Source organism: Crinia signifera, chromosome 1 (genome assembly GCF_055691185.1).
Source record: "Crinia signifera chromosome 1, ASM5569118v1, whole genome shotgun sequence".
Taxonomy (NCBI): Eukaryota; Metazoa; Chordata; class Amphibia; order Anura; family Myobatrachidae; genus Crinia; species Crinia signifera.
The window spans coordinates 396,321,479-396,345,504 of NC_139217.1; the positions used below are offsets into that span (position 1 = coordinate 396,321,479).

Here is a 24,026-nt window from a genome sequence, read left to right on the forward strand (position 1 = left end):
GGGAAGCTTGCTCCCGTAACATGAGCCACTGGGGGTCCCTTGTGGGGGCAGGCAGGGAGACATACAGTCAATGGGGGCAGAGTGGGGGACATACAGTGCAGGAGGGACAGGCTGGGGGACATACAGTGAATGGGGGCAGATTGGGGGACATCCAGTGAAGGAGGGGCAGGCTTGGGGGACATACAGTGAATCGAGGCAGTGATGGACATTTGGAGAAGGGGGCAGGCTGGGGGACAGAGTGGGTGCAGAGTGGGGGACATGCAGTGAATGGGGGCAGGCTGGGGGAAATACAGAGAAGGGGGGCAGGCTTGGGGACCTACAGTGAATGGAGGCAGTGATTGACATTCAGAGAAGGTAGGCAGGCTGGGGGACAGAGTGGGTGCAGAGTGGGGGACATGCAGTGAATGGGGGCAGGCTGGGGGAAATACAGAGAAGGGGGCAGGCTGGGGGACATACAGTGAAGTAGGGGCAGGCATGAGGACATACAGTGAATGAAGGCAGTGGTGGACATTCAGAGAAGGGGGGCAGACTGGGGGACAGAGTGGGTGCAGAGTGGGGGACATGCAGTGAATGGGGGCAGGCTGGGGGAAATACAGAGAAGGGGGGCAGGCTGGGGAATATACAGTGAAGGGGCAGGCTGGGGGACATAGAGTGAATGGGGGCCGAGTGGGGGACCATTCTGATGTGATTAATGGTTCAAAGAATGTCAGGCTGAATGGTCGGCCCACACACATTTTCACCTCACCAAATCATTGCAAAAAGTTTGGACACCCCTGCTTTAAGGTATCCCGTATTGTCACTATAGGTATGTGGCAATTATAGGATCCAATGTCAGATCGATTTAGAGGTGTTTAGGTCAGATTATGTATGTTGGTGAATAGTGAGTGTTATTAATCAACAATTATCTAATATAATACCTTGCATTCTGTTCAGATCTGTTATCCACAGCATGGAAGTTATTCCATGTATTTTATTTCACAGTTTAATGGTTGGAATTTAAAGCGTTCATCTATAATATTGGTGAGCTGTAAAGCATATTTAATATACTGGGTATCAACAGGTATATGAAAAGGACACTTTAGACAGCCCCCACTGCAGGTGGCAGATCATGGACTGTTGGTGCGCACTTAGCAGGAAAAGTACTTCTGCCTTGTGCGTTTCCAATAATTAGTATGGTGTCACTTTCTAATATACATACAGATAGTAGTAGATGCTCAAATTAGTTCAGTAATACCATTCAGGTGCATGCAAGGGAGGGGTTAATACTGAGTAAGTAAAACAAGACATTTTTTCCCCCAGCACACTGAATGGTATTAGTAACCAATCTTGAACACTACATGATAATAGAATTCAGAGATATTGGTTACATATACCTGCGCAGGTATATTTAACCAATATTTCTGAATTCTATTATCATGTAGTGTTAAAGATTGGTTACTAATACCATAATAATAATAATTAATGCTAAATTAATATAAAAGGAGGGGTTCTACCTATATGTTCTTTTCAAATTCAAAATAATAATTAATTAGACCTTGTGCGGTAACCCCAATCTCTGCGTTCACCTACTTATATATAAAGCCATCACTCTGACTACACCAACTTATGTCTCTTTGCTTATCTCAAAATATATCCCCACCCGACCTCTCCTCTCTGCACAAGATCTGTGTCTCTCATCCACACTACTCACTCCCACTTACACTTGCATGATTTTTGTCGGGCAGCACCCACCTTATGGAATGCCCTTCCACGCACACTAAGACTCTCCTCTAGCCTCCAAAATTTCAAGCGTTCCCTGAAAACTCAGGGAAAAATCTTCAGGCTAACTTATCATATTCAGGACCCCCACACAACCTCCAGTAGCATTCATATCTAATTGCACCCCACCAGGACCGTCTAGTAATCTGATGGGACTGCCATGCCATGGAATTCTATCCTTATGTATCCCTCTTATTATCCCTATAGATTGTAAGCTTGCGAGCAGGGCCCTCCTACCTCCATGTCGGTTTGTATCTACCCAGTTTGTTTAATCACTGTTGTTTCCCATTGTACAGCGCAACAGAATATGCTGCGCTATATAAGAACTGTAAATAAATAAGGTACTTGTGTAGTTTCACGGCGCTTCGCTCGCCCATGCTGCGGGCTCGGTGGCTCGCTACGCTCGCCACGCTATTTAAAATAAACTCCATGCCAACATGGATAGTGGAGGTATGAACTATCCATGTTGGCATGGAGTTAAGTTACTTTTTTTGACATATTTCGTGGCGAGCGTACACCCGGAAGTAGTACGGCGCCATGCTGGCGCCGTGAAACTACACAGGTACCATAAATAAATTATCCACTCAAATTCTTACCCACCATCACATAATTTCAATGTGTCAGGATCTTCCAAAATAATTCTCAATATTGTACTCTACATAACAACATACTTGCCTACTTTTGAATACTAGTTTCAGGGAGTTTTAAACTGCTAGAAGAATGCGTTGTGCTGCTGAGATGGTGTGTCATGCTCTGCCCAGAGGGCATGTCTAACTTCACCTATGGGCATACCAATTGCCATTAATGGGTGTGTCCTGCAGTGGGTGAAGAAAACTCTGACACAGGAAATGAAATGAAATTGACATTCTGACAAAGGGAATGAGCCGGAATGTGCCCGAAATTCACATTCTGACACAGGAAATGTTCCCAAAATTCACATTCTGTGCCCCCTTAAAAAATATATATGTATGTATATACCTGATGAAAATGTCGCAATAAAGACATTGAAACGTTGCCTTTAAACCACTTCATGTCCTGTTAATTTGCGGGGAGTGCCGCACCTCCAAACTACTGTTTATTCCATGATTCCAGTGGGGGCACCCAGCAAAGCAGAAATCTAGCGTCTGAGCCAGTGAGTGTGCCGGTCTGCTGCTCTTTCTGTATGTATATATATATATATATATATATATATATATATATATATATATATATATATACTTATATACACACACACACTTTTAGGGGGTACAAAACTCCATAACAGGCAGCATCTGGGATGAACTTACAATTGTGAAGACACCCCCTCCCAATGCATAAAAGCATATACAAAAAAAACCCTGTGGACTGTATAGAAACCCATCATCCCCCACATGCAGAGCATGTCCCTGTACTTTGAATCTGTCACGTTCTCCGCTGCTGGGTCCAGCTTACTGGCGTGGCGCTGCCGCTGAGCCTCCCGCTGACACTTTACTGAGGCTGAGCGCTCCAGCTGTTGCGGATCTTCCCCGCATGCTGCTGCCGCTGATCTTCCTGCCTCAGGCTCCTCAGTTGCTGTGAGCGGTCGATGTCATGACGTCACCCGTGCGCTGCATCACTGGAAACCTCAGAGAACTTCTCAGAGGCTTCATCAGATATTTACATGGGAGATAATGGCACTTGATCAGGATCTACCGGCAGGAGCTACAGGCCGGTAGATCACGATCGATCTTTTGACCAGCCCTGCAGTATGCACACCACTATGATACATTACACACAGACACAAATGAGGATGTTGTGTGTGTAAGTGAGGCACAAGTGGAACCATCTGTTGGGCATGATAAGACTGCCATTATCATGCCTGGTCATAGGACCAACAAATGCACATCTTATGTATGGAATTATTTTCACACCAATTCAGAAAACATTTCCTAATCCAACTGTAGCCTTTGTGGAAACAAAATAAGTTGAGGTATGGTCTTGGAACATCTACCCTATTTCGTCATCTGCAGCGAGCTCATGGGAAGTATAGGGATTTTTCCAAAATTAACATCAACAAGAAGTCCAGCATCAAATGTGTCCCTTCACTTTAGTGAACCCCACCACTTGCAATCTCCACTACCAACAAGTAATGACCAGGGATGGTTTTTTTGATACTACTGTTGTGCTAGAAGAATCCTCCTCTTTCCATGATTCTGCAGAAGAATCCTTGATTGAAAGGCCTTCTGTTACTGCTGCTGCTGTACACAGAAGTGTCCCAAGAAAACCCATTACACTACTTTAAAACAAAAAACTGATTGTTCAGCAGTGCTTGGCGAGGAAAAACAAGGGTACTTGTTTCCTAGCACGGCGCCCATGATTTTAATCTTATTCCATCGTTTTGATCGCATCTATCGCATCGCATGCGACCAGATCGCATGCGATGCGATCGATGCGATCAAAAGATTTTTTAATTGTACAGGCATCCTGATGGGTGATTACTATGTTATATGCCCCCCATTGTTAACGCCACCCCCACTATGAACGCCAACCCAAAGCGTGGCGAGCACAGCGAGCCCGCAAGGGGCGGCAGTACGCATCCTCCGACCTTTTCATACCCCTACTATCCACGTCGGCGTGGAGTTGATTTTAAATAGTGTGGCAAGCGCAGCGAGCCACCGAGCCCGAAGCGTGGCGAGCAGACGCGGATTACTTCACATGTATTCCGCGTCCGCTCGCCACGCTTCGGGCTCGGTGGCTTGCTGCGCTCGCCACACTATATAAAATCAACTCCACGCCAACATGGATAGTGGGGGTATGAAAAGGTCGGAGGCTCGCCACTCTTCAGGTTGGCGTTGATAGTGGGGGTGGCGTTAGCAATGGGGGTGCATTTAACACAGTAATCACCCATCAGGGTGCCTGTACAATTACAAATCGCATCACATGCCATTGTAATGGCATGCGATGCAACGCGATATTAAAATTGTACAGTTCGCCTCTTAGAACCCGAAAATCGGGTCCCATCGCATACCATCACATACCTTAATTAGTGGTATGTGATGGCATAAGATGGGCCCCGTGCTAGGAGACAAGTACCAAAACAAGTATGTCAGTTCTCACCCAGTTGCACAGCGGATTACAGAAGCCATGACTGCCATGATAGTACAGGTTGAGTATCCCATATCCGAATATCCGTTATCCGAAATTTTCCAAAAACCATACATTCCAGAAAGTGAACAAATCAATTTTTTTTTGCTAAAAACTTACTGGGGACATTGCTACTGATGACATGATATGTAACGGCACTATATATGTGCAAGACAATGATTGCTTGCCATTTAAATTCAGTGCCTAAGATTGTACACAAACTTTGTTTCATGTTTTGAAACCTTGTTTTATGCACAAATAAAATATATTTGTGTTTATTTCATGTGTTTGATGTATATGTACAACATAAATGCAAGATACCTCAAGATACATCATTGAAATATTAAAATATTCCAAAATTAATCCGTTATCCAAAATTCTCCTGATCCCAAGCATTTTGGATAAGGGATACTCAACCTGTATTGGATGTGTGTCTGCCATTAATTGTGTAGGTTTCACACAATTAATGGAGGCTGCGTTTCCCCGGTACCAGATTCCATCTCGGTTCCATTTTATCCGGAAAGCCATTCCTGAGCTGTACCAGGACATCAAGTCTAAAGTAATCCATGGCCTGAAAAGTGGGATTGGAGACAGTGTCCACTTAACCACGGATATGTGGACAAGCGGAAGTGGACAGACCAAGGATTACATGACTGTGACAGCCCACTGGGTGGTTGAATTCCCTCCAGCAGCAGTAGGATCTAGCAAGCATCACCAGCTCATTCGTACTAGGCAGGCTATTTATCACCGGCTTTAATAAGAGGCATACTGCTGAGAACCTCTTGGAAAAACTGAGAGATGTCATAGCGACATGGCTTACCCCACTTGGACTCTCCTCAGGATTTATAATTTCATATAACGCCAGCAATATCGTGAAAGCATTATAGCTGGGTGAATTCAAACACCCCTGTTTTGCTCACACGATCAACTTAGTGGTTCAGACATTTTTATGGAACGACGAGGGCGTGCAAGAGATGCTGTAGGTTGCACGAAAAATGTTGGGGCATTTCCGGCATTCCACAACAGCGTGCAGGAGATTGCAGCAGCTGCAAGATTAATTTAATCTGCCCTTCCATCATCTGAAGCAGGAGGTGCCAACAAGGTGGAACTCCACCCTGTATATGGTTCAGCGGATGGAAGAACAGCAGAAAGCCATTCACAGCTATACAACAAGCCATGGATTTGGGAGAGGAAGGGGGATGTACCTTAGCCCAGCACATCGGAAACTCATATCTGTGCCGTGCAAGGTGCTAAAACCCTTTGAAGTAGCCACCTGTGAAGTGAGTGCCGAGACTGCTAGTTTGAGCCAGGTGGTTCCGTTAATTAGGCTTTTGGAGAATCAACTTGCAAAATTGAAGGAGGAGATCAAACAAGGCCCATTCACAAAATATGCTGGGCTTGTAGATTAAGTCCTTTTTTGTCTTCGACAGGATACACGGGTTGCCAATATGTTGAGAGCAGAACTCTACATTTAGGCAGCCGTGCTTGATCTGAGGTTCAAGTCCTATGCTGTGTCTTTCTTTCCAACTGACACAGATCTTATGACATGCAAAGAGCTCCTGGTGAGCAAGTTGGCAGCTGAAGTGACGTCTCCTCCTTCAATTTCGCACAAATCTGCCCATAAAAAAATAAATTTTCCAAAAACATCTAGTGGGGGTGAAAAGCAGTCCACAAAAACACCTTTTTTAGACATCTGGTCCGGTCTAAGTGATTTGACCAGTATCAGTGACACCTCTAGCGTGACTACTCCATCAGAGACGGTCACCATGCAGAGGTTAGTGGAGGACTATTTTCAGCACAGCATGTCAGAGAGTCCGTTCACATATTGGGGGAAAAAAAGACAATATGGAGGGCTTGTACAGGCTGGCTTTGTATTACTTAAACTGCCCACCCTACAGTGTGTACTGGGAGAGAGTGTTCAGCACTGCTGGGAACCTTGTGAGTGATTGTCGTCGGAGGTTACTGCCTCAAAATGTTGAAATAAATTATGTTCATAAAAATGAACTACACATTTCACAAGGAAGACCTTTCCCACCAATTCCATCGCAAAACACAGACATCGCTCAAGGAGGATTCCAGCAGTGATGAACTGATACTGTATTGTGTGATGATGAGGACTACAAGGATGTACACACTGATGAGAGTGAAGATTACAGTAGGATAGGATGGCGAATGATGACAGTCAGTGTGTACCTTATTGTGGGGGAACAAACAAACCAGTTATTTCACTGGCTGAAATGACTGGTTTGTTAAGTGTGCAATGTCCTATTACAACCTAAGGGTGGGTGGTTCCAGGAACAATTCCATCTTGCACCTCTTCTTTTTCTTGAGATACCTCTTATTAAATGATGCACTCTTTTGAGTATTGCTTCTTTTATTGTGGGGGCCCAAACGAACCAGTCATTTCAGTCACAGATTTGGAAGTCCCTCTGGCTGAAATGGTTTGTCAATGGCACAATGTCCTATTACACTCATAGGGCTGTATTCAGGGTCCATCGTTAACTCATGTAGTTCCGCCTGCTCTAGCTTTTACATCAGCTAGACAGGCGGATTAGCTTTCACCCTTCCACCAATTAGTGTATTCAGAGTGAATACAGGGCGGAAAGCCTCCTGGCGTAAAAACACCTATGAGGCGAAAGGGGGCATGTCCAATTCGCCTGCAGGGCAAGCCAGTCAGTGTCAGACAGACACACACTCCTCCGCCATTAGCTGCATGGAGATGTGCTGTCCCCCTGCATGAATTATTAACTTTGAGCTGGCCTGTAATGGAGTGCCCCCTGTCCCCATGCCTGCCGCCAGCCCCCCTCCTGCTATCTGCCCTGCATGAGTTATTCAGCCTGCGTGTTTCCCTTCAATGGAGCACGCTGTCCACCAGCCCCCCCGGCCGCTGACACAGCCCGGAGCAAAGGAGGGGGGACTGGGTTCGCTAGGAACTGGGCTGCCTGCAGAGCACAGCAGAAGCCGGCTGAGGGGGAGACGGATCCCGGCCTGGCTGCAAGGGGCAATTCTGTCCCTTGTGTCCCCCTGCCTGCCGCACGCTGTCCGCCAGCGAGGAGGGGGGGTAGCGGTGGGGGCTACAGCCGGAGCCCCTGTGCGCAGTGACCGGGGTGAAGCGGCGCAGGCTCTGACACCGGCTCCCGGAGCTCCCTCTCATCCCCGCGAGTGTGCCTGCGCGCAGTGACCGGGGTGCTGTGCCGGGCTCACAGATAGTATGCAACTCGGGGCTGCGGGGACCCCCTGCAGACAGGGCACCGCTTGTACCTGGTGAACAGGGCAGGCTCTAACACCTGCTCCCGGAGCTCCCTCTCATCCCCGCGAGTGTGCCTGCACGCAGTGACCGGGGTGCTGTGCCGGGCTCACAGATAGTATGCAGCTCGGGGCTGCGGGGACCCCCTGCAGACAGGGTACCGCTTGTACCTGGTGAAGCAGGGCAGGCTCTGACACCTGCTCCCGGAGCTCCCTCTCATCCCCGCGAGTGTGCTGTGCTGCAGGAGCGGCAGTATCCGTCAATGCGGCTGGGAGCTTGTATCAGTATTTGATACAAGCTCCCAGCCGAACTGACTGATACTGCCGCTCAGCACACTCGCGGGAGAGGGAGCTCCGGAAACCGGTGTCAGAGCCTTCCCTGCTTCACCAGGTACAAGCGGTGCCCTGTCTGCAGGGGGTCCCCGCAGCCCCGAGCTGCATACTATCTGTGAGCCCGGCACAGCACCCCGGTCACTGCGCGCAGGCACAGGGGCTCCGGCTGTCTGGATCCCCACTGTCCATCAGCTCCCCGCACGCTGTCCATCAGGCCGCTGTCCGGCTGCTGCCGTGTATTTACAGTATTCTGCCTCACCTCCCACTGGCCTCTTTCACCCCCTCCCCCTCTCCCCCCTTTGCTGGACTCCTTCACCCCCTCCCCCCCTTTTCTGGGCTCCTTCACCCCCTCCCCCCCCCCCTTTGCTGTGCTCCTTCACCCCCTCCCCCCCCCTTTGCTGTGCTCCTTCACCCCCCCCTTGCTGGCCTCCTTCACCCCCCCATGATGCCCACCTTCACCCCCGCTTCTGCGCTCCACCCCCTGCTGGCCTGCTGGGGGGGGGTTCCGCAGCCCCGAGCTGCACACTATCTGTGAGCCCGGCACAGCACCGGGCTCACAGGCTGTCTGGATCCACACTGTCCGTCAGCTCCCCACCTGCTGTCCGGCTGCTGCCGTGTATTACAGTATTCTGCCTCACCCCCGCTGGCCTCTTTCACCCCCTCCCCCTCTCCCCCCTTTGCTGGGCCCCTTCACCCCCTCTCCCCCCTTTGCTGGGCCCCTTCACCCCCTCTCCCCCCCCCCCCTTTGCTGGGCTCCTTCACCCCCTCCCCCCTCTCCCCCTCCCTCTGGATTACCTGGTCCAGGTCCTCCTGGACCCGGAAGGTAACACCTGTCTCCCCCTAGTGACGCAGCTGACGTCCTTCCGGCTGCAGGGGGGAGAAGGAGGTACCGGGGACAGCTTGCTTAGCTGTCCCCGGCATGAGGGATGGAGGAGAGGGCAGGGAGGTGACGGAGACACCACATTCCAGGAATCGCGGGGGACCTCCGTCACCGCATCGCGATGCCAGCCGCATATGTTAGTACATATGCGCTGGCATCGCGGTGGACAGGCAGCGAAGGGCGGCGATGTATATTAATACATCCCGCCCAATGCAACATTGTTGGAGTAAAAAAAAAAAAATTATAAAAATCAAAATATATTCATATGGGCAATAATAAACATACTAAATATATTTACAAACAAAATGAAAATAAATTACATTGATTCATGTCAAAAACTACATAAATAAAATAATATTTTATGTTTTGTAGAGCAGTCCCGACAGAAGAAATTGTCTAGTTCACTTTGTCTAAAGCCTGCCTGAAAACTGTAGAATCCATTTAGACAATCAAACACTGAATAGGCTAAATCAGATTAACATGGCAGAGTTTAGACAAAGTGAAACAAAAAGTCTAAATGACTCATTTAGACAGGCGAGGCAAACGAAAAGAGTTAACAGGTGAAATCCTTTAGACTGTCTAGAAAAAATTATAGTGAATACTACAATTCATCTAGACTTTTTTTTCAGGCGTAAAATATGCTGTTTTAGACAGAATGGACCTAACGACCAACAGTGAATACACCCCTAAGAGTGGGTGGACGGGCCCAGGGACAATTCCTTCTTTCACCTCTTTTTTTGCCAGTATGTGCTTTTTGAGGCCTTCTATGAGATTATTATATGGATCGCTTTTCGTTATGAAATTAAATTATTATATGAATGAAGCACTATTTTTTTTTTGATCATTGCTTCTTTTATTGTGGGTGAGCCCAGTGGCAATTACATTTTGCACCTCTTTTGCCATAATGTGCTTTTTGGGGCCAGATTATTTTTTTAGGCGGCTTATTGGGTATTAAACTGATAAAAACAGATACACACTTGCAGAACAAGTCAGTGCTGAACGAAACGCCCACTGCTCCTCGGCTGAACATCGTAAACACGATCAAGTCAGATAGGGTTTTTTGGGGGGCCTATATATATATTTAGGTACTTGTGTATTTTGGCGGCGCCCCCGATGTCCGTCGTACGACGAACAGATCGTATCGCATGCCATGCACCCGATGGCATGCGATTCGATGCGACGCGATTTTGACCCCCTATACGACCAAAAATCGTATAAGCACCCTAAAGGGTGCTTTTGAGCACCCAAATGGGTGCTTACAATGTTAAATGCACCCCCACGCCACCCCCCCACTATAAACGTGAACCCGAAGCGTGGCGAGCGCAGCGGTACGCGTCCTACGACCTTTTCATACCCCCACTATCCACGTCGGCGTGGAGTTGAGAATAGAATAGTGTGGCGAGCGCAGCGAGCCACCGAGCCCGGAGCGTGGCGAGTGCAGCGAGCCCCGCGAGGGGATGCGGATACCTTCACAGGTAAACGCGTCCCTTTGCGGGCTTCACAGGTATCCGCGTCCGCTCGCCACGCTTCAGGCTCGGTGGCTCGCTGCGCTCGCCACACTATTCTATTCTCAACTCCACGCCGACGTGGATAGTGGGGGTATGAAAAGGTCGTAGGACACGTACCGCCGCCGCTCGCCACGCTTCGGGTTCACGTTTATAGTGGGGGGGTGGCGTGGGGGTGCATTTAACATTGTAAGCACCCATTTGGGTGCTTAACATTGTATAAGCACCCATTAGGGTGCTTATACAATGTTTAATCGCATCGCATCGTATGGCATTGTATGCCATGTACAATGGCATACAATTTCAAAATTGTATGCCATCGTGCACTATCGTACGATATCGCGTCGCATCGCATACCATCGTATGCGTTATGGTATGCGATGTGATGGGCGCCGCCAAAATACACAAGTACCTATATTTATTTAGAGAACCATTTCTGCACATAAAATAAAACACAGAAAACACAAGATGCACATAAAACTGCTAAAAATGCCAGATCCGTACAAAACACATTGAAAAGGCCAGAACAAAAATGTATACTAAATACATAGGGAAGCCAAATATGCACATCCATATAAATATATTTAGAAATCCAAATCCACAAAAAAAGAAAACACTTAAAAAAGATCCCCATAAAAAAATGAAAAGCCAGATCCACATATAAAAAACACTGAAAAAAAACCAAAAACATCTATATAAAATAAATAATAAAAAAGTCCAGATCCACTTTATGGAAAAACACATGAAAAAAAACAAGATCCATATAATACAAGCACTGGAAAAGCCACTTCCACATGAAAACAAATTGCCAGTTCCACATAAAAAAAAACCTATACAGTTGGTCAGGCATTCAGGTGGTTGCTGGTTATTGCTGGCTGAGTTAAACAGAGACAGTGTCCTTTCTCATCTATCCCTATCACCAACCCCCAGCTGCTCTGACTTGAGTTGCCCCGGTAAGGAGACCCATAAGGCCCAGGCAATGAGAGGTAGCAAGCAATGATAGTGAGTGTATTGAGATGTTAGCACACTAGTGTAGGTAGCAGCAACAGTGGGTGTGAGAAGCAGTGTGGATCTTTCTAGGGGGCAGTAAGTAAAGTAAGGGTAAGTGGAGCATCGAGGATGGATGTAGGGAGGAATTGAACCCAGTGTGTGAGTTGTGAGAGTGACCATCAGATATGAAAGACCAAAGTAACAGTATGTAAAGTACTGCATTATTGTAATCAGCTATGGGTCATTGGGTCGACCAAATTAACGTCAACATACATTGGGTCGACCACCAAAGGTTGATGGGCCTTAGGCAGGGATATCTACCCTCCCGGAATGGCCGAGAGGCTCCCAAAAATAGGGTCCCCCTCCCGGCTCCCCTCCCAGCCAGAAGGGTGGGCAACCCTCACGGATTCTGAGGGACCCCAGCCCCCCCCCCCCCCCGACTGCAGAGTTTAAATACTGCAAATACACGGGTCTCCAGGGAGGGGGCACCTCATGAAGTGCCCCACCCCCAAAGTGCTGCTGAAAGTCTGGGCTTCTCCTTGAGAAGAGACTAGAAAAGTAGGCAACCTTGGCCTTAGGTCGACACATGAAAAGGGTCGAAATGTCTAAGGTTGACAGGGTCAAAAGGTCGACACAAGCATTAGGTCAACATTGGGAAGGTCAACACACAAAAGGTTGACATGGGTTTTGCACAAATTTTTTTGGTCCTGAATGTCGACACATGGCGAGTTATTCTAGTCTCCCTCCACGCCCTAGTGGAAGGTAGGGCATGAAATACCGCCACGTCGGCTCAAGAAACCCCAGAATAACCAATGTTGACCTTTTGACTGCCGACCTTCTCCATGTCGACCTAATGCTTGTGTGAACCTTTTGATCCTGTTGAACTTAGGCATGGTGGGAGTGATGGTTTATGTCATACTTGCCTACCCTCCCGAAAATCAGGTCCCCCTCCCGGCCCCCTGGGAAGGCGTACAAGTTTACGGTATCGCCCCCGCAGGTCTCCCTCCTGCTGCATCAATTACAGTGTATTTTGTGGGTCCGTGGTGAGGAGGTGGGGCTAAAATGATGAGAATCACGTAATTTTGCATCAATTTAGCCCATCCCCTAATCCGCAAACCCACGAATTACCGCATATGACTGGTATGGGGGCGGGGCTTGGTGATGTCTGCCTCGACACGCCTCCCTAACACAAGTTACAGGGAGGAAGGAGTGCATATTTAGAAACTGGTTTTCTTTTCTTTCCTGTTTTTTTTACTTACTGTACTACTCTAAACCAGATGATGGCATCCACCATAGGCACCCCCTCTTCCCCTCATGTTATCCCCTATTATTATACTATTATACTAATAGTATTGTAATTAAGCAGATAATTATATCTTTAACAAGATTTAAAACTATTTGCATACAGTATATGTGCTGTCTTTAATACATAATATTATTTTATATAATACGTAGAAGTGTGTGGAATTTAGTTAAAAAAAACATTGTGGGCCCCCCACGAGCATTGAGCCAGACCTGGTTCCAAAAATACCCCCCCCCCCCCCCCCAGATTTTGGAAGAGCACTGGGCTCCTACAGTCAACAGTGTCATGCCACAGCCGGGGTACACTTTTTACGTCAGGTCCCCCGGCCGTCACATTTGCACCGTGGCTGGTCAGCCCTGGTGCATGTGTGCAATAGACTCTAGCACAAAGCCAGAGTCATATGGGCCCTCTCCTCCCTTAAATCACACCTGCTAATGCTCATTGCAGGAAAAAGGATATAACGGGGAGGGCCACATTAACAGGATGTAGTATATTGAAGGGCAGCATCCCGACTATCCTCAGAAAACCAGCGACAGAACCTTGAAAGGATAAGGATGCCAGGGCCGAAACTAGGGTTTCTGGTGCCCGGGGCAAGACATTCATTTAGTGCCCCCCCCCCCCCCAAAAAAAATATATATATATATACTTACAGACAACAGAAGGTCGATATTAAACCAACAAACAAGACAATATATCATATATTATATATACACTGTATTCTGAAATGATATATATATTTATAAATGATCCCTCTAGAAACTATATGAACCCAAAAACAGGGACAGTGCGCGCCGAAGGCGCGCGCTAAAAATTTAGGGCATGTTTTTTTTGGGGGGGGGGGAGAAGTGGTGTGGTCACATAGTGGTATCAATTCACATTATAGCACACACCGTAATGCCCGGTACACATTACAGCACACACCGTAATGCCCAGAGCACATTACACCACAAACCGTAATGCCCCCCCAGTACACATTATAAGCAATGGTTAATTGCTGCTGCCACTGGATAGAACACTGTCCCTGAATGATACACAATGTGCCACACACTGCAATGTCCAATATGTCACAAACATACCTCCCAACACTGGAGGCAGAGGAGAGGAGACATCTGCGCGCGCCCAAAATTAGAGCGTTCACCTACTACCGTGGTACTCCTGCCAGGCTACATCCCCCATTTTTTCCGCTATGAGGGCATGGTCAGCTCTCTAAGAGCTGTAGCCACATGGGGTGCGGCCATGGAAAATGGAGGTGTGATACACATATGCCCACAATAGTGCAGTGCCAGATACACATGACCCCAAAAGTGCAGTCCGTGATGCCCAATATACCTATGCCGCATACTGTGATGCCCATTATAAATATGATCCGCACCGTGATGCTCCATTATACATATGCCCCACACCTGGATGCTCATTATACATATGCCACACACATGATGTCCATTATACATATGCCCCACAACGTGATGCTTCATTATACATATGCCCCACAACGTGATGCCCATTATACATATGCCGCACACCGTGATGCTCCATTATACATATGCCACACACCGTGATGCCCATTATACATATGACGCACACTGTGATGCCCATTATACATGACACACACCGTGATGCTCCATTAAACTTATGTCACACACATGATGCCCATTATACATATTCCCCACAGCGTGATGCTCCATTAAACATATATGTCACACACATGATGCCCATTATACATATGCCACACACCTTGATGTTATTAATGAGCATCAAGGTGTGGGGCATATGTATAATGGGCATCATGTGTGTGGCATATGACATGTTTAATGACTCATTAAACTTTAATGAGTCATTAAACATTTGCCACAGTGCACACATGATATCCATTATACATCAGTAGGTATGCAGGCTGGAGTCAGACACAGTTTAAAAATGAAACATCGATTACCAGATTCAGGGAGATGATTGGGAGGAGCAGTGGCGTTGACGGAATGTCATGAGGCATGAGGGAAGGAGGAGGAATAAAGCGCGATTTCTAGCGCTGGGGATGGGAAGGCAAGTGCTGCTGTGCTGTGTGCTGTTCCCTCACTTGGCGGCAGGAGGTCAGATAGTGACCTCCTGCCTCTCCGCCATCGGGAGGCGCGTCATCGCTTGGCGGCAGGAGGTCACTATTTGACCTCCTGCCGCCAAGTGAGGAACCGCTACACAGCGGCAGCCCGGCAGGAGGTAAACTTTACCGTAAAGTAAGCGCCGAGCCACTGAGCACCCGGCGAGCTACCCGTCGCTCGCAAGCGACGGGTTAGCTAACAGACACAGTTACAATACGGCGGGCCAGCAGCGGGACTCGGGCTACATCAGTCCCCGAAACCCCGCTGGCTGTCTCCCGGACCTGACAGCGCCCCCCCCCCCCTCCAGCGCCCGGAGCGCGTGACCCCCCAGCCCCCCCCTAGTTACGGCCCTGAGGATGCCGATACCGGAAGACCAATAGCCACCATACCGATTGGTGAGTAAGTGGGGTGGGTTAGGGTCAGGCCAGGGAAGGGGAAGTTAGGTTTAGTCACTATTAGGGGGAATGAGGCTTAGGGTCAGACTGCGGTGGGAAGTTAGGGTTATACTGCGGGGGGAGGTTAGGGTTAGGCATTTAGAAGGGGAGTTATGTTGCCTCCCTTGATGAGAAAGGTGTTTCATCACATGTGATGGCAAACATAAATGAATAGGAAAGTCCAGAAATAGAGCATTGTGTCCCTCCTAGAGAGGGTCATGTTGGGAGGTATGATGCCGCTGTCTCACTCCTGCTATTCAATATCGTAACTACTACAGGACGAGTGCCGATCACTTCCTTTTTTATAAAGTATAGATACAGTATTCATGTATAGATATATATGTATGTATATTGTAGGCAATCAAACAGCAGAGGGAGCTGTAGAGTATGTGTGACGTCATCATTGTGCGCTAAAGCCGCTGAACGGTGAGTGCCCTCTGCGAGCTGCAGAAGGGACGGAAGAGTCGCACACGGAGAAGGACCGGGGTTTGGGCATTTTGGAGCAGGGATGTCGGTGAGCCCGGCTGATGAGAAGCTCCGGCAGCAACAGTTAAGAGTTCTCCGTAGGAAATGGCTGAAGGACCAGGAACTGAGCCCCCGGGAGCCCGTCCAGCCCCCCACCAAGCAAGGTGTCATGCAGAAGTTCTGGGGCAACTTCCTGCAGAAGAACAGCTTGTGGAGGAACTATGTGCGTGACAGGGAGCAGGGTCAAGGGAGCGGGGCTTTCCCCTGGGTAGTATAGAGACGAAAGGGTGTGAGGGTAAGCTTCTAGCTGCCAGGGAAACGTAAATGCCTGCTAAGCATGCAGGATAATGTCCTAGAGCTGTTGCTGCATGGAGGTGGGTATGTGTGTACTGTCATAAACGAAAGTATAGGCACCACCAGAGGTAATATATCATATAAATCAGTTATACATTATGAAGTTATTCCCCCTTTTTTTTTTTTAATCTGCAGACCTTCAGAACATATAACCTTGGTGTTTCAGCTGTGACGAAAATTCTAATACCAGTCTGGATTATTCATTACTTTGTTAAATACCATTTGGAGGTAATGTATATTGCTTTGCATTCCAAATTTGCAGAATTTTTTTATTCTGTTTACAGTATTAAACCGACATGTTATCACTTGACGAGCTTAATAAATCTACCCCTCAAATCTCAGAGGTAAAATTGTGAGAGATTACACCACCGCAAAAATCCGGGTCAGCAGCAGTGTAAATGGGTCACCCCGTGTCAATTTACATGGGACTTCTACCCAGGTCCTGACCTGGGTTGAACATGGCTAGGACCTGGGTAGAGGGCAGTGTAAATGGGGCAGCGTCCTGCGGTCAACATGGAGGTTGGGTGGGGGTTGCACACAGCCTCCGCTGCTGTACTGTGCAGACAACAGCGGAGGCAGGGAGGAGGTGAATGGATGCCTGTGTGCTGCATCCATTCATCCCGCAGACAGGTGGGGGCTAGGGGCAGCCCAGCAACTTACCTCGGTGCCGGGCTTGCCCCCAGCGATGAGATCGGAGGTCCCGCAAAGGGTGATTGTGGTCTTGCCGCATGGAGATGTCATCTCCAAGCGCCACCTTAGTCTACACTTCGGGTAGGCGCCGCAGTGTAAACGATGCAAATCCCGGATCCGAACTGGCTTGGATCTGTGTTCCAAATGCCGGGTTGCATCTGGGATTTTTGGTGTAAAAGGGGTATAAAATAATACCTCAGCTATTTTGTTTTGTCCATCTCTGCTCAAGCATGGGTATCCTGATTAAAACCTGGACTGTTAAGATGGCTACACACTGTCCGATATATTTGCCATTCAGTTGAATGGCTGATATATATGGCTGGTCCATAGGCCAGGGTCTACCAGCAATATGTCTGTGAACTACATCATTCAGACATATTGCATTGGCTGTATAGCACAGCCGATGACTGATATAGCTAGAGATATATTTGCACATTGTGCTGTGTGTGTGTGTGTGTGTGTGTGGGCTTTCTGCCAACCATGCATACACATGCTGCACAAACTGGCAGTGATTGACAGCAACTGGGTGGGTGCATTTAAATGCCCACAAAGTTGTGACCTGAGTCACAACTGCTTGGTCAGTGTGTTCTGCCCAATGTGTCCGGAGATGTATCTTTAGGTGTGTACCCAGCTGTGCTTTGAAGACCAACGTTGGGAAACCCTGCATTAACATTTGCTGTCAAACCAACCTGTTTGTTGGTTGGAAGGATAATTTGGTAATGGATGTGACCTTTAGCTTCCAAACACTGGGAGATTAACAGAAAGGGTGATTTAACAAATTGGTAAAATCTGTTTGTTTTAACCAATTTGTCCGCACAATGATTTTTGTTTATTATCCGTTTTTTGGGAGCAAATTCTGACTGCCGGTCGCTTCCATACATTACCAGATATATGTTTCAACCTGCAAATTGGCTCAACAGAAAATCTTAAGGTGTGTGGCCAGCATAAAACATATGGCACCAAAGCATTGCTAGCAGTAAACACAAGTAAGGGGAGCAGGCAGCATGCACCCATAACCAATGAAACAGACTAGAAATGCCACTATTATGTTGCCATTGAAACAAATTGGTTCAATAGTCATTTCCATCTTGAAAATACATTAGGAGATATTTATGTAAATTTGTTCCAAGGTATAGATAGACGTTTCCTCATACATTGGGATTCAATACACCACAGAGTGCAAGATGAGCCTGCCAAGTCCTGTGCAACTGCTACCATCAGTCATCTTTTTTTTTTTTTTTTTTTTATAAATGCATCTAAAACATGATGCAGCAGGAGACTGTACTGTGTGACACTTACATATAGTGTGCGACTGAGTCAGTATACAGAGCACAACAGAACTTGTAATGGGAAAAAAGATGCAGCTGCTCCATTGTAGCATTTTGTGTACAGATTCACACATAGATACACAAGTGTTGCATCAAATCAGTCACCACAGTCTCATGGTACATCCTAGTTCAGTGATGGCTAACCTTGACACTCCAGCTGTTGTTGAACTTAATACCAGCATGCCCTGCATCAGTTTTAGCGTGGCCAAACAGTAAAACTGTAGCAGGGCATGCTGGGATGTGTAATTCAACAACAGCTGGAGTGTCAAGGTTAGCCATCGCTGTCTTAGTTGAATTGTAAATCAGTTGGGATAAAACTGTATCAGGAGAGTATTTTTTTTTTTTTTTTATCATATACAATGCAGAGCAGAAAATACATGCCTCTGCCTGACGCTTTAGAACAGTTTCAGAGTTGCACACGGTTCCGTGACGTGCACTGTGTACATGGAACCAAATGCAGGTATTCGCCTGTATGGCAGTGCTGCCTCTGAATCCATACTCCTCATTAGTCATTATAATTTTGTACGCGCATTTGCATTAGCCCTATACCTACGGTAGCACAACTCTGCAGGGCCTATAATTGTGTCTTACTTGGCCTATGTGTGACTTTGGTTATGGTATAAATTAAAGATTGACTCTAGGTCGACAGTCATTAGGATGACCACTAATTGTCGACATACTCAAGGTCAACATTGACAAATAGTTGACACAAGCAAAATGTCAACATACACATGATCGACACTGAAAAGGTTGACACTGGGTTTTCATGCTTTTTTTTCTGTGGTTGTGTCGACATGTGTACTGCGTATTCTACTCGCGTGGCTTGCTGCGCTCACCATGCTTTAGGCATGGTGCCTCGCACACTGTTCTATTCTCACTCTATGTCCATTTGGATAGTAAATAATGACCCAAGTCAGTCTAAGCCCAGAAAAATTTTAAACTTGTGTCGACCTTTTGCCAATGTCCACCATTTAAAGGTGTCGAACAGTTAAAGGTGTCATCCATTAGTGCTGGACCTAATGACTATCGACCTAGAGTCAATCTATCATGAGTCCTGATACCGTGACTTTGACTAGGTAGATATGTATGTGAAACCCACACCTAGTTAGATCCATCCATTTATCTCTTCTGATCGGTATCGTTCATAATATCAGCCAGTGTGTGTGAAACCAACGATCCCGCAGGTCGTTAATGACAACCACCTTTATATGTACATGCAAAAGTCAATTCTGACTTGTCAATGACTGCATGTACGGAGCGGTGACATCACTGAATGATATCGTTCAATGAGAATGCTCAGTATCGTACACCAGCAGTTTTGAGGTTATATTCTTTGATATCGCTCATGGAGTGAGTCATCAAGTGTGTATGGGCCTTTAATTGCTTAATTATCCCATTTATTTTTTTGTGTGGTATGCAATTTTAACTACAAGTAATCATGCAGCTAATTGTATATGATCACAATGTACAACTGTTCATTGAGCATGTTCAGAAAATTTTTCACATTTAAACTAATTGGGGTGTGTGTGTGTGTGTGTGTGTGTATATATATATATATATATATATATATATATATATGTGTAATATATATATATATGTATGTATGTATGTGTAATATATATATATATATATGTATGTATGTGTAATATATATATATGTATGTATGTATGTGTAATATATATATATATGTATGTATGTGTAATATATATATATATATGTATGTATGTATGTGTAATATATATATATATATATATATATATATATATATATATATATATATAACCATATTTTTGTGTGGCTGACATGGATTGAAATTATATTTATTTTATTTTATTTCAGACAACTCCCTATGCCATTGTTTATCAAAAAGTTCGGCTGTACCCTGTAAGTATGTTAAGAATATTTACTGTTTTTTATGAGTAAAATCTGTCAATATATTTCCAGAAGATTGTGTAAACATAGAAACATCAAATTTGACAGCATATGAGAACCACTTTGCCTAGTTATTCTTCCCATATAAATACACACACTTATACCAAATCCTATTATAATAGGCTTGCTTGGGACTATGAAATTGGCCAGATACGCCAGCTCATCTGCCTGAGGCAGGCGAAACAAAATCCCCAAAAGTGGCATGGGCTGTGGATGTTCGAAAACACACTGAACCTATATTTTCAAAACAAAACTGGTGTTTCATCCGTAGATCCAATCAGAAAGCCTGATTAAAAAAAAAAAAAAGAAACACTGGGAAAAATAGCCATTTTCCGCTCACTGGGGTTTATTCACTAAGTTGGAAGTTCTATTGAGGATGGGATGTTGCTATAGGCAACCAATCAAAACTTCTTAATCCTTTAGCACCTTCTAGAACAGGGGTGTCCAAACTTTTTGCAGCGAAGGCCAGATTTGGTGAGGTGAAAATGTGGGGGGCCGACCATTCAGCCTGACATGCTTTGAATCATTAATCGCATAGGTCCCCCACTCTGCCCCCATTCACCAGCTTGCCCCTTCACTGTATATTCCCTAGACTCCCCCCTTCTTTGTATTTCCTCCAGCCTGCCCCCATTAACTGTATGTCCCCCTGCCTGCCCCCTCCCTTCTCTGTATGTTTCCCAGCCCCTTGTGTGAGCCAGAGGACGGAGAGGCAAAGCAGGAACTGCAAGGACAGGAGATGCTTGGGCTCCCACTGCCGCCCTCCTCCACTCTGCATGTTACGGGAGCAAGCTTCCCCCTTGCTGCACCCCCTCCCCACACACTGCTGTCAGTGTGATTGCGGAGGAGGGTGATATACAATTGCAGCTGCAGGGGTTGGATGCATACTCACCCGAAGGACACAAAACACATCTCACTGTGGCGGCTGCCGGATGGGGTCCCGACAGTCATTAACCCGACGTCGGGATCCCGACTGTTAAAACACTGACGGCCGGGTTCCCGACGGCGTCAGCTATTTTCCCTCGTGGGGGTCCACGACCCCCATAGAGGGAGAATAGAATAGGTGGCGAGCGTAGCTCGCCACCGTGCCCGCAGCGTGGCGAGCCCGCAAGGGGCTTTGTTGCGCTGGCCACGCTGTCTGAGACCAGGCAGTCGGGATCCCGATGTCGGGATAATGACTGTCGGGATCCCGACTGTCGGTGAATCATACCACACCCGCAGCTGGCACCTCCTCACTGCTGCAGACAGCAAGGAAAAGGCACGCTCGCCGGGGCCCCACCTTTAGTGCTGTGTGTCCCGCATCTGATGGTCCACCCGCTTCTGGCTGGAGGCTATGGGCCACAATTGGCCCCTGGGCCGGACTTTGGACATGCCTGTTCTAGAATATAATATATACAATTTGATCGGTTGCCAAAACATCCCATCTACAATAGAACTTCCATCTTGGTGAACAAACCCTTTGTTGGTTTTTTTAGGGAGTTTTTTCATACACCCCATACACTCTGGGGGGGTTTGTTACAAGCCAGTTAACCTACTGGTGTTTTTTTTTTTTTGAATCATGGGGTTAAATCCAAATTTGGCTGCTTGTAAATCTGCTGTGCACTGGGTCCTGGCCGTATATCACATCGAATGGGTGCTACTCATTCGCTCTTAGTACATTTCCCCCTATGAATTGAAATGCCTTTGCTAATTTTTAACTGTGATCCTGATGCAAGAGGTAACTGACTTAAGCTAGTCTCCCTCACTTTTAGAGCTCCTACCATATTGTCCTTTTTTTCTGTTTTTTTTTCAGTTTCTTATTACACCTTCTTTTTTTTTTCACTTTAGGGTGATGTCATTCAGGAAACGGGAGAAGTTATGCCACAACTTAAGGAGCCAAGCAGTGAACATCACCACTAAACAACAACTGTGGCAATCTCACTGTTTTTGTAACATGCCAGATGTCTAATATATAGTAATCGTAAAATAAAACATTACAAAGACACTTTTTAAATTCTTTTAAAAGTACTATAGGAATATAGTGTCAAACGCTTTAAGGGTAATTTATTTAATCCTTATGACTTTTGTGACAAAATCATCTACATTTTTTTTATATCTTATATAAAAAAGACGGAAGTAAATGTGCAAAATGTAATATATAGCTTTTTGAAAGTGCACCGCCAGGTCCCTTGTACAAATGTTGCAACTATTCAATACCAAGAGATAACTAAACAGGTGCTTATATGTATGTTAGACAAAGCAGTTATTCCCTATTAAAAATAAAACCAGCAGGTCGACAGTCATTAGGTCGACATGAGTTTTTCAAAAGGTCGACATGAGTTTTTCACTGTTTTTTGAGCCAACATGTGCCGACAGGCGGTATTTCATGCCCTACCATCCACTAGGGCATGGTGGGAGAATAAAATAGTGTGCCGAGCGCAGCGAGGCACCGTGCCTGAAGCATTGCGAGGGGCTGCGGTTCAACTCCAACTGTGTCCATGTCGAGTGTGTCGACATTCGGGTAAAAAAAAGTGAAAAACTCATGTCGACTTAATGACTGTCGACCTAAAACCATGTCGACCTTGAGCCATGTTGACCTTTAACCCTGTCGACCTTGGGGACAGTCAACCTTCTGGGGTCGACCTAATGACTGTAGACCTAAGTCTGTTCGGACAGATGTACCGCTTCTATCTATCTATCTATCTATCTATCTATCTATATATATATATATATATATATATATATATATATATATATATATATATATATATATATACATACATACACTTCTTCTTCAGGACAAGAAGGACTTCTTCTTGTCCTGAAGAAGAAGCATATTATTAAAGCTTCGAAACGTTGACTACAAGAACGTGTATTCCTGATCTTTATTGAGCGTGTGCTGTCATCATCCAGATTGCTATTTGTTGCTGAAAATATAAAAAAAGCCCAAGTTTTAATAAAACAATATTAGTTCACAGATCATGATATAAATTTGTAAGTTTGAGCCACTCTGCCTAGTATCCATGCGTGCAGGATAAGTCCAAGTAATATTACTGTAGTGTACTTATGTCTATTTAACGTTCTTTTGCACCAACCCTATAATGTTGCAATTGCTTACATAGGTGATGTTTTAGAATACACTTATGCCTACTCTTTTGAGCTTCCTGGTATTGTTATATCCTTATGCACTGCTGCCCCATCTCATTTTGGCTATATGCATTTTTGGTTTTAGTTTGCCTCCAGAAGTTATGGTTACTTAGGTTTTCAATCTCCTACTGTACTAATTACTGCCTTCAATGGAGTGGCTGTACATAGCTCAATGGATAATCTAGCTTCCAGAAAACAAGTTAAGAAAAGTTCAAAAAATTAAATTTCTTAACTTGTAGTTTTATTATGGCAATGGAAATAATAGGTTATCTGCGCTCTGAGGATTGATTAATACTATGAATACAAAGCCTGCTTGCTAATACATTTATTCTATAGTTTCATATGAAATATAAATTCATAAAAACATAACAATAATACAAGAAATATAATATAAAAATGCTAAACAAAAAGGAAGGAATGGTTCGCTTTGATTTTTGATAGTGGGAGAGACACCTCAATTGCGCTGAATTGTTGAAGGTGGTAAGACCCT

The 24,026-nt window shown here is 45.9% G+C and overlaps 2 protein-coding genes across 2 annotated transcripts in view; one reads left to right on the forward strand and one right to left on the reverse strand.

Annotated features, from left to right (window-relative positions):
* The window catches only part of LOC146031271 (uncharacterized), a 333,294-nt gene that overhangs the window by 245,819 nt on the left and 63,449 nt on the right, over positions 1-24,026 (reverse strand). The window lies entirely within an intron of this gene.
* On the forward strand, positions 16,038-22,394 carry NDUFB6 (NADH:ubiquinone oxidoreductase subunit B6). Its single transcript, XM_083151618.1, has 4 exons — positions 16,038-16,332; positions 16,599-16,691; positions 20,321-20,365; positions 22,238-22,394. The coding sequence occupies exons 1-4, from the start codon at positions 16,153-16,155 to the stop codon at positions 22,307-22,309; spliced, it is 390 nt and encodes a 129-aa protein (XP_083007744.1). The 5' UTR covers positions 16,038-16,152; the 3' UTR covers positions 22,310-22,394.